The sequence below is a fragment of the Erythrolamprus reginae genome, chromosome 7, assembly GCF_031021105.1.
Source record: "Erythrolamprus reginae isolate rEryReg1 chromosome 7, rEryReg1.hap1, whole genome shotgun sequence".
NCBI lineage: Eukaryota > Metazoa > Chordata > Lepidosauria > Squamata > Dipsadidae > Erythrolamprus > Erythrolamprus reginae.
This window is the reverse complement of record NC_091956.1, coordinates 41,088,271-41,103,970: the sequence shown is the minus strand read 5'-3', so window position 1 is coordinate 41,103,970 and position 15,700 is coordinate 41,088,271. Positions and strand designations below refer to the sequence as shown.

At 44.5% G+C, this 15,700-nt stretch overlaps 1 protein-coding gene across 3 annotated transcripts in view; it reads right to left on the bottom strand.

The window, feature by feature from the left end:
- NCAPG (non-SMC condensin I complex subunit G) overlaps positions 1-15,700 on the bottom strand; it is a 281,872-nt gene that overhangs the window by 74,537 nt on the left and 191,635 nt on the right. For all 3 annotated transcript variants that reach the window (XM_070757387.1, XM_070757390.1, XM_070757388.1), the window contains exon 16: positions 40-221. In XM_070757387.1, coding sequence (XP_070613488.1) covers positions 40-221 — 182 coding nt within the window. The remainder of the gene's footprint in view (positions 1-39; positions 222-15,700) is intronic.

The window sequence follows — 15,700 nt, the reverse complement described above, 5'->3', positions numbered from 1 at the left end:
GAAACTGCGCACAGACATACAGATATACACAGACTATACCTATTTGAATATGCAAATAAAGGGAAAAATACTCCCAGGGCATGACGGAGACGTATATCCTCTTCTGCCACTGGATTATACCACAACAAAACCAGTCGAGAAAGAAGTTTAGCACTGATTAGCCGGCCAGAAAATATGAGCTTCATCAGTCCCTCAGCAGCCTCAGTTCTAAGTTCTGAAAACTGGAAGAGATTTAAACAAGAGTATTCCAATAATTATTCCACAGGAAATTGGAGCTGCAACATCTGGAATATCTTAAGTTTCACTCTGCAAGGCTGCATTTACAGATAGTCTTCAATTTACAACCACAACTGAGCCCAAAATTTCCACTGCTAAGCAAGATAATTGTTATGAGTTTTGTTCCATTTTACCACCATTTTTGCCACAACTGCAGTGATTAAGCAAATCACAGCAGTTGTTAAATGAACTGCGTGGTCATTAGGCAAATCTGGCTTCCCCCATTGACTATGCTTGTTGGAAGCTGGATGGGAAGGTCACAAAAGGCAATCACATGACCTCAGGACATTGCAACTGTCATAACCATTCCTGCTTGCAAAGGGAGATGGCAGGACTCCCTCAATCTTCGTTTTAAAACCGCTCAGCGTCAGGGAGAACGGAACCCCAAATGCTGCCTTCAAGCTCCGCACAGGGCAGTCACAGGTGCCTCCGGCACTTTGCCCAGGCAAAAGACGCAGTGGCGGTGGATGCCTGAGAACCTCCCCTCCTCGTCTTTTGCCTGGGTGAAGAATGCCGGAGGCGCCTGTGGCCACACTGCATGGAGCTTGAAGGCAGTGCTTGGGGCTCCGTTCTCCCTGACACCGAGCAGCTTTTTAATGAAGATAGAGGGAGTTCCACCATCCCCCTTTGCAAGCAGGACTGGTTTGCACGGGCTTGAAGGCAGTGCTTGGGTCTCCGTTCTTCCTGACGCCAAGAAAAGAGCACAGGGTCCTAAATGGTGGGAAAAAGGCTTTTGGAATGCAGGCTGAAACATGGGGCATGCAGGGCGCCGGGTGTGTGTGTGAGACGGGGCTCACAGACAGAGAATCAGTCATGCAGGAGGCTTTTAAACTGCCGCTTGTGTCCGGATAGTTGCAGGCCCCTGGTGCTCTCTCTCTCTCTCACATACACTCACACGCATACACTCACATACACTCACACAGGCGAGGGAGCGGAGGGTAAAGATGGGCCGAGCCGGGTTGGGAAAGGTAAGCCCGGCAGTCTTAGAAGAGTTGGGGAGGGAATCCCGGGGAGATACATTTCCACGTTTCGCCCACTTCTGCCAAAATGTGGCTAGGCTTTCCTCGGAGCGGTTTTTCCCACAGCCCCCAATTGTTGCGGGTGAACTGGGATCCGAAGGGACTGGGGATATGGGAGCACCACTTCTGGGAAATATCACATGGACGAGTTTAGGTTATTTTCTTGGAAACAATGGAAAAATTGGGGAATTTTTTTCCCCATTACCTTCTTCTGGCCTATGTATTATTTCCTGGTGGGGGGATCTATATTTTCAGTTTCCCCCTGTAGTCTCCCATCCAAGTAAGCAGCAGATGACCATCTAACCCTGTTTAGCTTTTTCAAGATCATCTAAGACTTTACATAGGGTTTCAGAATAGAATAGAGTAGCGTAGAGTAGAGTAGAGTAGAATTCTTTATTGGCCAAGTGTGATTGGACACACAAGGAATTTCTCTATGGTCATGTGCTCTCAAGTGTGCATAATAGAAAAGATACATTTGTCAATAATAATAATAATTATTATTATGATAATAATTTATTAGACTTGTATGCCGCCCCTCTCCGAAGACTCGGAGCGGCTCACAACAAAATACAAAGCACAAATCTAATACAGTGGTACCTTAAGATGCGAACCCCTCGTCTTACGAACAACTCGTGATACGAACCCAGGGTTCAGCAAAATTTTGCCTCTTCTTACGAACTTTTTTCAAGTTACGAACCTGCGTTCGGAGACTGCTGGGAAGCCGCGCGGCTGTTTTAAAAGGTAACAGAAGCCTCCCGAACGCCGGTTCGTAACTCGTTAAGAAGAGGCAAAATTTTGCTGAACCCCGGGTTCGGTTCGGGAGGTTGCTGGGAAGCCCCCCAGGCCGACTGCGACCTTTTAAAATACCCACGCCACTTCGCAGCTGTCTCCCGGAGCCGAACAGCAAAGCCTGAAGCTGAACAGCAAAGCCGAACTTCCGCGTTCGGCTCCAGGAGACACATGGGAAGCGGCGCGGGTGTTTTAAAAGGTCGCAGCCGGCCTAGGGGGCTTGCCAGCACCCCCCGCACCCGGGTTCGGGGTGCGGGGGGGTGCTGGCAAGCCCCCCAGGCCGGCTGCAACCTTTTAAAACACCCGCGCTCTTCCCTCACCCCCGCAAGGCATCGCAGCGACAAGCGGGTTTTTCTGACGCGGGTCTTATGCGCCCGAGCCGCGTTTTCCCCCACGTCTGGGCCCACGCATCTGTTCCAGCGGGCTATTTTCCGCCGGTAGTAACGCAGCGCCTCCTGCCCGTTGAGCAGCTTCTCGGCCGGCCTCTCGGGGGTGCGCGAATAGCCTCCTCAGCTTGGAGTGGGGGGCCTGGCTGCTCAGGTTGGCGGTCGGCCGAGTCCGGAGCTTTGGACCGGCGGCGACGGCGGCTTCTTCGGCGGGGCAGGAACAGCGGGGCTCAGCCGTCTCCGTGGCCGGACCGAGGCGCCGCCTCATTTGGGGCCAGAGGTGGAAGTAGAAATCGGCGCTGAGCAGCGCCCCGAGAAGCAGCAGAATGAGCAGCCGGTCGCGCCGGGTCCCCAGCATGGTCAGCGGCGGTGGCTGGGCGAGAAGCAGGCCGGGCGCGAAGGCAGCGGCACACGGGCGATGCCGGGCGGTGGGTGGGAAAGGAAGGCGAGCCACGTGCCTGTTTGGCCGCGAGAGCCCGGGCGAGTCCGGGCAGGGCCTCTGCCCCGCTGCCGCCGCAGGAGCAGGTGGGGGAAGCTGAGGCAGGGGAAGCAGCAGGCAGCGCCTCGCTTGTGGCCGAGAGGCGACCGGCTGCATCTTTGCCCGGTGGCCTCTCCCGAGTAGGCAGACCGTGCCGCCTCTGGAAGGATGGATCTGCTCGGGGTGGGAGAGGGAGGGAGGGGAGCCGCCACCACCAGCCTCACCTACTACTACCCTCCTTCTCAGCTCAGCAAAACCGCGGCAGCGCAGCCGTGCCTTCCAGATCGGGGCCTCTTTGCTCTCCAGCTCTTCTCTCAAACTGTACCTCACCGGTTTGCCCAAAACGTCCCGGACGGAGACAGAGGCGGAGGCGGCTGGTGGGCAGCCAGAGCCGAAAAGCACCCGGCGGCCGCCCGCTTTCAGCTCCCCATTCCTGCACGTCACTTCGCTCCTGTCCTGGCTAAATCGTGGGGCAGCCAACCCCCAAAGCATGTTTGCTGCCCCACGATTTAGCCAGGACAGGAGCAAAGTGACGAGGAATGGGGAGCTGAAACCAGGCGGTTTCAGCTCCCCATTCCTCCACCTCACTTCGCTCGTGTCCTGGCTAAATCATGGGGCAGCCAAACCCCCAAAGCATGTTTGCTGCCCCACGATTTAGCCAGGACAGGAGCGAAGTGACGTGCAGGAATGGGGAGCTGAATCCGCCCGGTTTCAGCTCCCCATTCCTCCACGTCACTTCGCTCCTGTCCTGGCTAAATCGTGGGGCAGCCAAACCCCCAAAGCATGTTTGCTGCCCCACGATTTAGCCAGGACAGGAGCGAAGTGACGAGGAATGGGGAGCTGAAACCGGGCGGTTTCAGCTCCCCATTCCTCCACCTCACTTCGCTCCTGTCCTGGCTAAATCGTGGGGCAGCAAACATGCTTTGGGGGTTTGGCTGCCCCACGATTTAGCCAGGACAGGAGCGAAATGACGAGGAATGGGGAGCTGAAACCGCCTGGTTTCAGCTCCCCATTCCTCCACCTCACTTCGCTCCTGTCCTGGCTAAATCGTGGGGCAGCAAACATGCTTTGGGGGTTTGTCTGCCCCACGATTTAGCCAGGACAGGAGCGAAGTGACGAGGAATGGGGAGCTGAAACCGGGCGGTTTCAGCTCCCCATTCCTCCACCTCACTTCGCTCCTGTCCTGGCTAAATCGTGGGGCAGCAAACATGCTTTGGGGGTTTGTCTGCCCCACGATTTAGCCAGGACAGGAGCGAAGTGAGGTGGAGGAATGGGGAGCTGAAACCGGGCGGTTTCAGCTCCCCATTCCTCCACCTCACTTCGCCCTGAATGCTTCTTGGCCGCCTGGCAGAGCGCTCGCAGCCAGCGGGCGGTGGGGGGGGGAAGCCAGGCAAGAGCGATCTTCTGCCGGCCATGGGCGAGCGGCGGGGAGTCGCCAATGGCCGGCAGAAGATCGCTCTTGCTGACCTGATGCCTCGCGGTGAAGCCGGGCAAGAGCGATCTTCTGCCGGCCATGGGCGACTCCCCGCCACTCGCCCATGGCCGGCAGAAGATCGCTCTTGCCCGGCTTCCCTGCGAGGCATCAGGTCAGCATTCTGGACGGGCGGGCGGCGGGCGAGGAGGGGGGAAGCAGGAGGCTTTTAAACTGCCGCTTGTGTCCGGATAGTTGCAGGCCCCTGGTGCTCTCTCTCTCTCTCACATACACTCACACGCATACACTCACATACACTCACACAGGCGAGGGAGCGGAGGGTAAAGATGGGCCGAGCCGGGTTGGGAAAGGTAAGCCCGGCAGTCTTAGAAGAGTTGGGGAGGGAATCCCGGGGAGATACATTTCCACGTTTCGCCCACTTCTGCCAAAATGTGGCTAGGCTTTCCTCGGAGTGGTTTTTCCCACAGCCCCCAATTGTTGCGGGTGAACTGGGATCCGAAGAGACTGGGGATATGGGAGCACCACTTCTGGGAAATATCACATGGACGAGTTTAGGTTATTTTCTTGGAAACAATGGAAAAATTGGGGAACTCCCCCCCCCAGGATAATGGATGTACAGATGGAATTGCCCTTGGGAGGCAAGACCCACAGCCACTCCGTCTTGTCAGGGTTGAGTTTGAGCCTTTTGACACCCATCAAGACCCCAACAGCCTCCACGCACTGACAAATCACTTCCACCACTTCACTGACTGGACATGGGGTGGAGATGTACAACTGGGTATCATCAGCATACTGATGATACCTCACCCCATGCCCTTGGATGATCTCCCTCAGCAGTTTCATGTAGATATTAAATAGCAGGGAGGAGAGGACCGACCCGAGGCACCCCGCAAGGGAGAGGCCCAGAGGTCAACCTCTGACCCCCCCACCAACACCAACTGCGACCCACCGGAGAGGTAGGAGGAGAACCACTGGAGAACAGTGCCTCCCACTCACAACCTCCCCAGCCGGCGCAGAAGGATACCACGGTCGATGGTATCGAAAGCTGCTGAGAAGTCAAGAAGCACCAGGACATAGGACAAGCCCCTGTCCTAGGCCCGCCAGAGATTATCCATCAGCGCGACCAAAGCGGTTTCTGTGCTGTAGCCTGGCCTGAATCCTGACTGTTGAGGGCCTAGATAATCAGCTTCTTCCAAGGACCGCTGGATCACCACCTGCTTCTTGACATCCTTCCCCATAAAGGGGAGGTTGGAGACTGGACGGTAGTTATTAAGCATGGCTGAATCCAGGGAAGGCTTCTTGAGGAGGGGGAGCACAAGTCCCTCCTTGTTGGGAGCTGGAAAGCATCCCCTCCTCAAAGAAGCGTTGACAATCTCCTGGACCCAGCTCCGTGTCACCTCTCTGCTGGCCAAAACCAGCCAAGAAGGACACAGATCCAGTAAACAGGTGGCGGAACTCACAGCTCCAATGGCCTTGTCCACTTCATCAGGTGTTGCCAGGTCAAACTCCCCCCAGACAGATGGACAAGGACTGGCCCCAGTCACCTCGACTGACTCGTTGCCAGTCGACTCTGGTATCCAATCAGAGTCGAGGTCCACCTGGATCAGAGCGACTATCAGCGAAAAACGAGTTAAATTCCTCAGCACTACTTTGCAAGGGCTCCCCAGCGCCCCTCTGATTAAGAAGTGAGCAGGTCACCCTAAACAGAGCTGCCAGGTGGGATTCCGTTGATGCAATCAAGGCGGCATGATACGTGCATCTTGCCGCCTTGAGCGCTACTTTGTAAGTCTTAATATGAGCTCTTACAAGTGTTCAGTTGGATTCGGACATACTCTTCCTCCATTGCTTCTCTAGACGTCTCTTCTGGCGTTTTAACTCCCGGAGCTCCTCGGTAAACCAAGGAGCTCTCCGGGGTCTAGCGCCATGGAGAGGTCGCAATAGCGCAATCCGGTCAAGAGCCTCTGTCACAGCCTTATTCCAGGCCGCAGCAAGACTGCCGAACTGTGGACAAGTAATAATAATAATAATAATAATAATAATAATAATAATAATAACAACAACAACAACAATAATAATCCCACTGATCGGTACGCCTTGTCATGGTAGTGGGGCTTGTGTGCGTCAATGAAGCTGAGAGCTGTGCCGGCGATAGTGTAAACTATTGGTAGGTCTAACCTTGACGGAGTGGTCAAAGCAGAGGAGCCAGACTAAACGTACCTAACCCATTTAAACTAATGGAGAGACAAAACAAAACAAAAACACCCAGGATAAAAAGAACCACGGTGGCTGCTGTGGAACGTGGGCAGCCATCGACAAATGAGCTACAGGAACAAAACAAACAAAGCTTACAAATCAAAAAGTGGCAGAATATTTTCAATGTCAGAGAATCGCACAATCATGAAGTGTTATTACAACTCGGAGCCTGAAAAACGTGGATATCAAAGACAGATGTACCAATTATGGAAACAAGAATATGCAGACTCAAAAACAACGGAACTTCGACTGGCCGATCAGCGACGACTTATAACCAGGAACCAAATGTTCAGGTAAGTCGAATTAGAAGAAATACAGAAAATTTGCAAAATAGAAACACCAAAATCTGATCTGGCACCAGTAGAAGCTCCAATAAGATCTGGAGTCACTGCACAACTGGAACTTGATGAAAACTTGGAAAGACAGCAAGAAGCTGCAGATGAGACACTTGGCACTATGACTCAAAGGCAGCAAGAACTTAAGGATCAAATACTTGCTCATGCAGGGTCCAGTGCAGAGCGAAAGAGACTGCCAGCCTTAAAAAACATAAGCAAGAAACGACTTGTCCCACTGATGGAAGATATTAACTCTGCACTTGCAACTGTCAATGTAACTTCAATCAAAGAATTGAATCAGCTTGCCTACCATACAGCTGTGATAATAACTGAAGAACTAGGGTTACTGCAACAGAAACCAATCGGAAAATCAACTGGAAAACCAAAATGGAAAATCTGACTAGAACTGAAAATCAAAAGCTTGAAATCAGATGCAAGTAACTTGAAGAACATTAATGAGCAGAAACTGAACAATCAGAAGATCAAAGACTATTTGACAAAAAAGTACTGGCTTACTACAAGAAAGATCGAGGAAGCTCTTGAAATTGTAAAACAGCAGATAACAGCAACAGCCAGTCTACGGAGAGGGGCGGCATACAAATCTAATTAAATTAATTAATTAATTAATTAATTAATTAGAGCGATATGGAGCTAGGATCACCCAGTACAGGCAGAATCAAACATTTCAATCCAACCAGAGGCAGTTCTACCAGAACCTGCATCAGCAAACAGATAAGAAAATTGAAAAGCCGGTTTTTTTCCGGTGGCAACGCGACTGCGTTAGGAAGTGTCAAAGCGGAGCTCTGCTGACACTTTCACTTTTTTCATTTGAAATGCCGCTTTTTTCGTGCGATCTGGCTCGGAGGGTCCGGATTGTTGAAGGGGGTTATCTGAAGCTCCCGAGGCAATTCGCCACTGCCTGGGGCGGGCGAGGAATATACCCCATAAACTTCACTTGAAAAGAACCAGTGCTCCAGCAGCCGGCCGAAGCAGCAGCGTCCACACAGCAGGAAGAGGAAGAGTGATTGGAATCAGACCAGAGAAAACAAGATACATCGAAAATAACTAAGAACTCATAAAGATCGAACAACCCCAGGTACTGTTTAAATATTTAACATAAAAGGCGAAAAAGAATAGTGTAATTGAAAGGACCGCAAGTTTTTTTTTACCTTGAAAGACCGAGGAATTTAAAACCACACGCTGCGAAACTGACAGCTAATTGAAATTAAATTTTTCACTACATTTTTCTCTTTTTTTTGATGGAGTACAAGTTAAAAATAATTAGTAACTTTATTTGGAGGAAGACTGAATATTTATAGTGCAAAGAGGAGGCTGAAAAGAAGAAAGGGAAAGTGTTCAGGAAGTTGCTGATTGCGAACGCCATTGCAACATAAGAACAGCAAGACAGTGACTGAGCAGAAAACGAAAGTTGTCAGTATAAGTGGAAGAAAGTGAGACTGGGTTTCGGAAAAGAGACAGAAATATAGAAACCCCTTTTCTTTGGTTTTTTTTTGACAGAAGAAGATACTACAAATTCAATTTTTCCTTTACTTTTTACTTCTTTACCTCCTGACCTACTGATAGCAAAATTAATTTTTGTTCTTCCTACATTTAATTATTCGGTATTCTTCTAGTGTTATTTTTATTTTTTTCTCTCCTTTTTTCTAGTGGAAACTTTTTTCGAAATTTTACTAGACTAATTTAACAAAGAAAAAGTTATTCTCCTTATTGTTTTTTCTTAATCTTTTTCACTTTTTGCATTTTTTTCTCATTATTATTATTATTAATAAATACTTTTTCTTTCTTTTTTGCTTTCTACATTTAATTTTTTAAAAAAATAATTTTTACAGATACAAAAATATTTTTACTTTAATTCATATTTTTTGAAATATTTAAATTTTCTTTCTTTCTCTCTTTCAAATCTTTTACTGTTCTAGACTCTTTATTTCTATTAACTATTATTACCACTTCTCACTTCTATCCCCTTTTTTCTACTTTTTGTAGTTTTGATATGAATAGTAATTAAATAACCTCTTTTTCCTCCCGGCTTGTATTAAAATTTATTAGAGTACCTCATCTAGATTAATTTAGTTTTGAAGTTGATTGTGATTTGTCTCTATTTCTGATAAATATATTCATTACATTAAGTAAAATTTACTACTTTATATTAGTTGAAAGGAATTAATAGTTTAAATAAGTAAACAAGTAAATGGTGAAATAAGTTAAGATTGATTACTGTATAAGAGTGTCTATAGTACTTAGTAAATATTAATTAATTACAGATTAAGTATAGGGAATGTATTAAATGTATTAAATATCCTCTTATCTACTGAAATTGATAAATTTAATATTGTATTATTGTAATCATTACCCTTCTTATTATCTTTTTGCATCTGTTCTCCTATCTTACTTACTTCTATAGTTTGCAAATATCTCAGAAGCTGTATAAATTTATCATAAGTAAGAATTTTTTTTCTTGATTACAAGTGTAGGTTATTGTGTAAAAATGTAATAACTTTTTAAAACATGACTAGTATAATTACAACAATAAAGACCACCAAAAAGCAAAATATAGATTCACCAATACACCAAAAGACATTAGATACGATGTTAACAAAAGACAAGTCCGGCTCGACAACTAGTCTACAATCAATACAAGATATGATAGTACAATTACAAGATACAATGACAAAAGCCTTGGAAGGCAACAGAGAAGAAGCTAAAAAACAACATGAAGAATTAAAGACAGAGATGGAAGAAGTAAAAGACAAGATCAAGGGGATGGATGAAAGGATTGTAGATATGCAACAAACGTTAAAAGAAAATATACAAAAAATAAAGATAATAGAAGAGAAGGTAGAGAAGGTAGAAAAGAAGGTAGAGAGGATAGAAGAGAAAAATGAGTTGACAGTCAAGAATATGGACCAATCTATTTCACAATTGGAATTAGATCTTTCCTCATATAGTTTAAGATTTCAAAATATAATTGAAGAGCGAGATGAGAATTTGGGTGAGAAAATGATAGAAATCTTAGCAAAAATTTTACATAAAGACCAACAAGAGAAGGCGCGGGATATAGACTAACTTTACCAGGTACATACCAATTATGCAAGAAGGCACCATCTGCCGCGCGAAGTACATATTAAATTCACTAGACGGATGGTGAGAGATGAAATATATAAATAGTCACGCAGCCAATCAATATCATACAGAGGTAAAGAAATAATAATTCTTAAACAAGTGCCACGTAAGATTCGTGAAATTAGAAAACAATATCAATTCCTGGCAAGAAAATTGATCCAAAGGAATGTAATGTTTAGATGGCTGCTACCAGAAGGGGTGATGATAACTTGGAAAGAAAGGAGAGTTAGAATAAATACACTGGAGGAAGCAAGACAATTCTGTGAAGAAAACGATTTACTATATGAGGAACAAGTTAGCAAGGAAAGTAGGGGAAGTAGAGAGGAATTAGAGACAGCAAATCGGGAGGAAGAGGAACCGAGGGAAGAAAGAGAGAAACCAAGGTTGGAAGAAGGAAAACAGAAACAAAAGGAAGTACAACAGGAGAGAAACTTAAAAGAAACAAGGAATCGGAAATACTACGCATAGTTAATGTAAGAAGACACAAGAATAACATCTATTAATGTAAATGGAATTAATAATCCTAATAAAAGATTGATATTCACAAAATTAAAAAAATTAAAAATGGACATGATTGCTTTGCAAGAATTACATATACGCAAACAAAATGTAGACCTATTAGTAAATAAGAAACTAGGAATTCTTTATACATCTTTAGCAGAAAAAAAGGGGGGTGGCAATATATGTGAAAGAAACGATTAATGCAAAAGAAATATACAAGGATAAGGAAGGCAGAATTTTAATAATAGAATTAGAAAAGAATCAGAAATTGCTAACATTAATAGTAATATATGCACCGAATGAAAATCAATTAGAATTTTATAAAAAACTACATGAAAAAAATAATTGAATTAGATTTAGAAAACATAATTCTACTACCGTGTTTCCCCGATAGTAAGACACCCCCAATTGTAAGACGTATCGGGGGTTTCAGGGGGGTCGGCTAATATAAGTCGTACCCCGAAAGTAAGACATATGTCTTACTTTCGGGGAAACACGGGGGTATTGCCGGGGGGGGAGCCCGATGACGTCGCTTCCAAGCTCCCCGCGCGCCCCTCGCCTTCGCCTTGCCGCAGCGCCACCGCCTCTTCCCCTGCCGAGGCTCGGCTGCAAGCGGCCAGCGAGGCCGACCGGCTCCGAGGCGAGCGGCCGGAGCTGCGCCCTCCTTCGCCCGCCTCCTTTCCGGCAGCTCCCCGCACACCCCTCACCTCCAATGTAAGACATACCCCGAAAGTAAGACGTAGTGGGGCTTTTGGGGGTAAAAAGAAAGTAACACACTGTCTTACTTTCGGGGAAACACAGGAGATTTCAATGCGGTAGCAGATAAATTAGATTATAAAGGAAACAGAAATATTTAAAAAAAAAGAAAAACCTCCCTAAAACCTTTTGGGATATAGTTAAGGAGCTATATTTGAAAGATTCTTGGAGAGAAAAAGACGAAAAATACAAACAATATACATATTATTCAAATCCACACCAGAGTTGGTCGTGTAAAGACATGGTTTGGGCAACACCGCAGATAAACAATGAAATTGTAAAAATTGAAATAGAAGCAAACACTTGGGCAGACCACAACCCAATATCATGAACTTGGAGAAAGGGAAATAACAAAAAATGAATAAAATGGATTATGGACAGAAAAATAATAAAGGAAAAGCAGTACACTGAAATGCTAGAGAAAGAATTACAAATATTTTTTGAAATAAATAAAGCAGACGAAATTTCACCACAAACACTTTGGGACACGACAAAAGCTTACATCAGAGGACTAACAACATCATATATGGCAATGAAACATAAACAAAAAGATTAAACAGGAAAAATTAGAACAAGAATTAAAACAAATAGAGACAGAACTGCAATTAAATCCAAAAAGTAAAAAAATTAAGGAGAAAAAAGATCAAATTAGACATGCAATTAATTTGTTACATCAAGAAGTAGAAGAAAAGATTAGAACAGCCAAACAGGTATATTTCGACCAAGCAAATAAAACAGGAAGGTGGCTAGCACATAAATTAAGAAAACAAAAAGAAAAAATAATCATAGACAGATTAGAAGATGAACAAGGTAACAAAATATGAGAAGGAAGAAAAGAAAAGAATAGCAATACAATACTATAAGAAATTATATACACAAGAAGAAGTAAAAAAAGAAGAAATAGAAAAGTATATTGAACTAACAAATATGGAAGTATTAACAGAAGAGCAATGACAAGAACTAAATAGACCAATTACCTTAGTTGAACTTCAGGCAGCGATAAAACAACAAAAAAACAACAAAGCAACAGGCACAGACGGCATACCAGTAGAATTATACAAACAAGAAATAAAAATATTAGAAAATAATATATTGGATATTTATAATCAAATAGCCCGAGATGCAAAGATACCCCAAACATGGACAGAAGCACTAATATCACTCATACCTAAAACAGAAACAGAAAAAGAAAAAATTCAAAATTACAGACCCATATCACTATTAAATACAGATTATAAGATATTTATCACAATTTACGCAGCAAGGTTAAAAAACATTCTGAATCAAGTAATACACTGTGATCAAAATGGCTTTCTCCCCAAGAGGCAAATTAAAGATAATTTGAGGATAATAACAAATGTACTAGAATACTATGAGGAACATCCTGGAAAACAGATGGCATTGGTTTTCCTTGACGCACAAAAGGCTTTCGACAATGTAAATTGGAAATTTATGATAACACAATTAGAAATGATGAATTTTGGACAACACTTTACAAATTTAATAAAAACAATATATCTGGAACAAAACGCCAAAATTATAATTAATGGAGAGCAAACGGAAAAATTTAAAATTGAGAAAGGAGTGAGACAGGGATGCCCTATCTCTCTCCACTTCTGTTTATATTAATGATGGAAACACTACTAATTAAAATAAGAAAAAATGAAGACATAAAAGGCCTACAAATAAGAAAAGAAATTTATAAAGTCCAGGCCTTTGCAGATGATTTGGTATTTATAATTGAGGAACCATTGATAACCGCACCAAAATTAATTAAACAAATCGAAGATTTTGGTGAAGTAGCAGGACTCAAAATAAATAAACAAAAAACGAAAATAATCACCAAAAATTGCACAAAAAACCAAATAAAACATCTAGAACAAATTACCAATATGCAAGTAGTAAAAAAAGTGAAATATTTAGGAATATGGCTTACAGCCAAAACATCGACATTAAAAGAAGATAATTATACAAGTTTAATAAATCAAATCAAAGTAGATTTAAAAAATTGGCAAAATTTACAACTCTCATTAATAGGTAGAATTAATTCGATTAAAATGAGTGTCCTGCCCAAGCTACTCTTCCTTTTCCAGACAATTCCAATAAACCCAGGTAAAAATTTCTTTAAAGAATTAGACAAGGTAATATTAAAATATATATGGTTAGGTAAAAAAGCAAGAATCAAATTAAAGGCATTGCAAGATCTGAAGGAAAGAGGAGGTCTGGGTCTACCAAATTTTAAATTATATTATTACGCAACATCATTGGTATGGATCAAAGAGTGGATCACATTAGAAAATAAACGTATATTGACAATAGAAGGGCACGGTTTATTATTAGGCTGGCACGCCTATCTCTGGTACGAAAGAGACAAAACCCATACATATTTTAAAAAGCATATACAGTGGTACCTCGAGATAAGAGTTTAATTCGTTCCGGACCTGGGCTCTTAAGTCGAGCAGCTCTTATCTCGAACGACTTTTCCCCATAGGAATTAATGTAAATAATTTTAATTGGTTCCAGCCCTCAAAAAACTCACAAAGTTAGTCTAAATTATGCAGAAAGACATGTTTTTAATGAAGAAATGTACATGTATATATAAATGAATAATGAAGTTTCTTTCACTTAACTTGTAAACTTTCTTAAACTTTTAAATTTACATATGTTCAACTTCTCTGCCACCCAATCCTGTAGGACAGAGGTCCCCAACCCTTTTTGCACCAGGGACCGGCTTTAAGCGATCAAGAGAGGAATGGGTGAATGAATGGACGGAGGGTGGGAAGGAAGGAAAGAGGGAAGGGACAGTAACAGAGGAAGGAAGCAAGGAAACTTATGAAAGGGGAGAGTAAGAGAGGAATGAGTGAAGGGAGGGAGGGATGGAAGAAGGTGGGAAGGAGAAAGAAAAGAAGAAATAGAGGAAGGGAAGGTAAAAGAGAGAAAGAAAAAGAGCAAGAAAGAAAGAAAGAAAGAAAGGGGGAAGGGAAAGGAACAGAGGCAGGAAGCAAGGAAACTTATGAAAGGGGAGAGTAAGAGAGGAATGAGTGAAGGGAGGGAGGGAGGGAAGAAGGTGGGCAGGAGAAAGAAAAGAAGAAATAGAGGAAGGGAAGGTAAAAGAGAGAAAGAAAAAGAGCAAGAAAGAAAGAAAGAAAGAAAGGGGGAAGGACAGGAACAGAGGAAGGAAGCAAGGAAACGTATGAAAGGGGAGAGTAAGAGAGGAATGAGTGAAGGGAGGGAGGGAGGGTAGAAGATGGGAAGGAGAAAGAAAAGAAGAAATAGAGAAAGGGAAGGTAAAAGAGAGAAAGAAAAAGAGCAAGAAAGAAAGAAAGAAAGGCAACTTCAAAGAAAGGCTCACTGAGCATCTCTCACTCTCTCTCTCTTTCTATCCCTCTCTTTCTCTCTCTCCCCCCTCTCTCTTTCTCTTTCTCTCCCCCTCCTGGACTCCCGGATCGCTCGCGTGTGGCAGCGAACATGCTTTGGGGGTTTAGCTGGGGAGGAGAAGTAGCACCTTCCAAACCCCCAAAGCATGTTCGCTGCCACACGATTTAGCCAGGAAAGGAGCGAAGGAACGTGGAGGATTGGGGAGCTGAAAACGCCCGGTTTCAGCTTTCCAATCCTTCACGTTACTTCGCCGCTAAATCGTGTGGCAGCGAACATGCTTTGGGGGTTTAGCTGGGGAGGAGAAGTAGCACCTTCCAAACCCCCAAAGCATGTTCGCTGCCACACGATTTAGCCAGGAAAGGAGCGAAGGAACGTGGAGGATTGGGGAGCTGAAAACGCCCGGTTTCAGCTTTCCAATCCTTCACGTTACTTCGCCGCTAAATCGTGTGGCACCGAACATGCTTTGGGGGTTTAGCTGGGGAGGAGAAGTAGCACCTTCCAAACCCCCAAAGCATGTTCGCTGCCACACGATTTAGCCAGGAAAGGAGCGAAGGAACGTGGAGGATTGGGGAGCTGAAAACGCCCGGTTTCAGCTTTCCAATCCTTCACGTTACTTCGCCGCTAAATCGTGTGGCAGCGAACCCCCGCCACACGATTTAGCGGCGAAGTAACGTGAAGGATTGGAAAGCTGAAACCGGGCGTTTTCAGCTCCCCAATCCTCCACGTTCCTTCGCTCCTTTCCTGGCTAAATCGTGTGGCAGCGAACATGCTTTGGGGGTTTGGAAGGTGCTACTTCTCCTCCCCAGCTAAACCCCCAAAGCATGTTCGCTGCCACACGATTTAGCGGCGAAGTAACGTGAAGGATTGGAAAGCTGAAACCGGGCGTTTTCAGCTCCCCAATCCTCCACGTTCCTTCGCTCCTTTCCTGGCTAAATCGTGTGGCAGCGAACATGCTT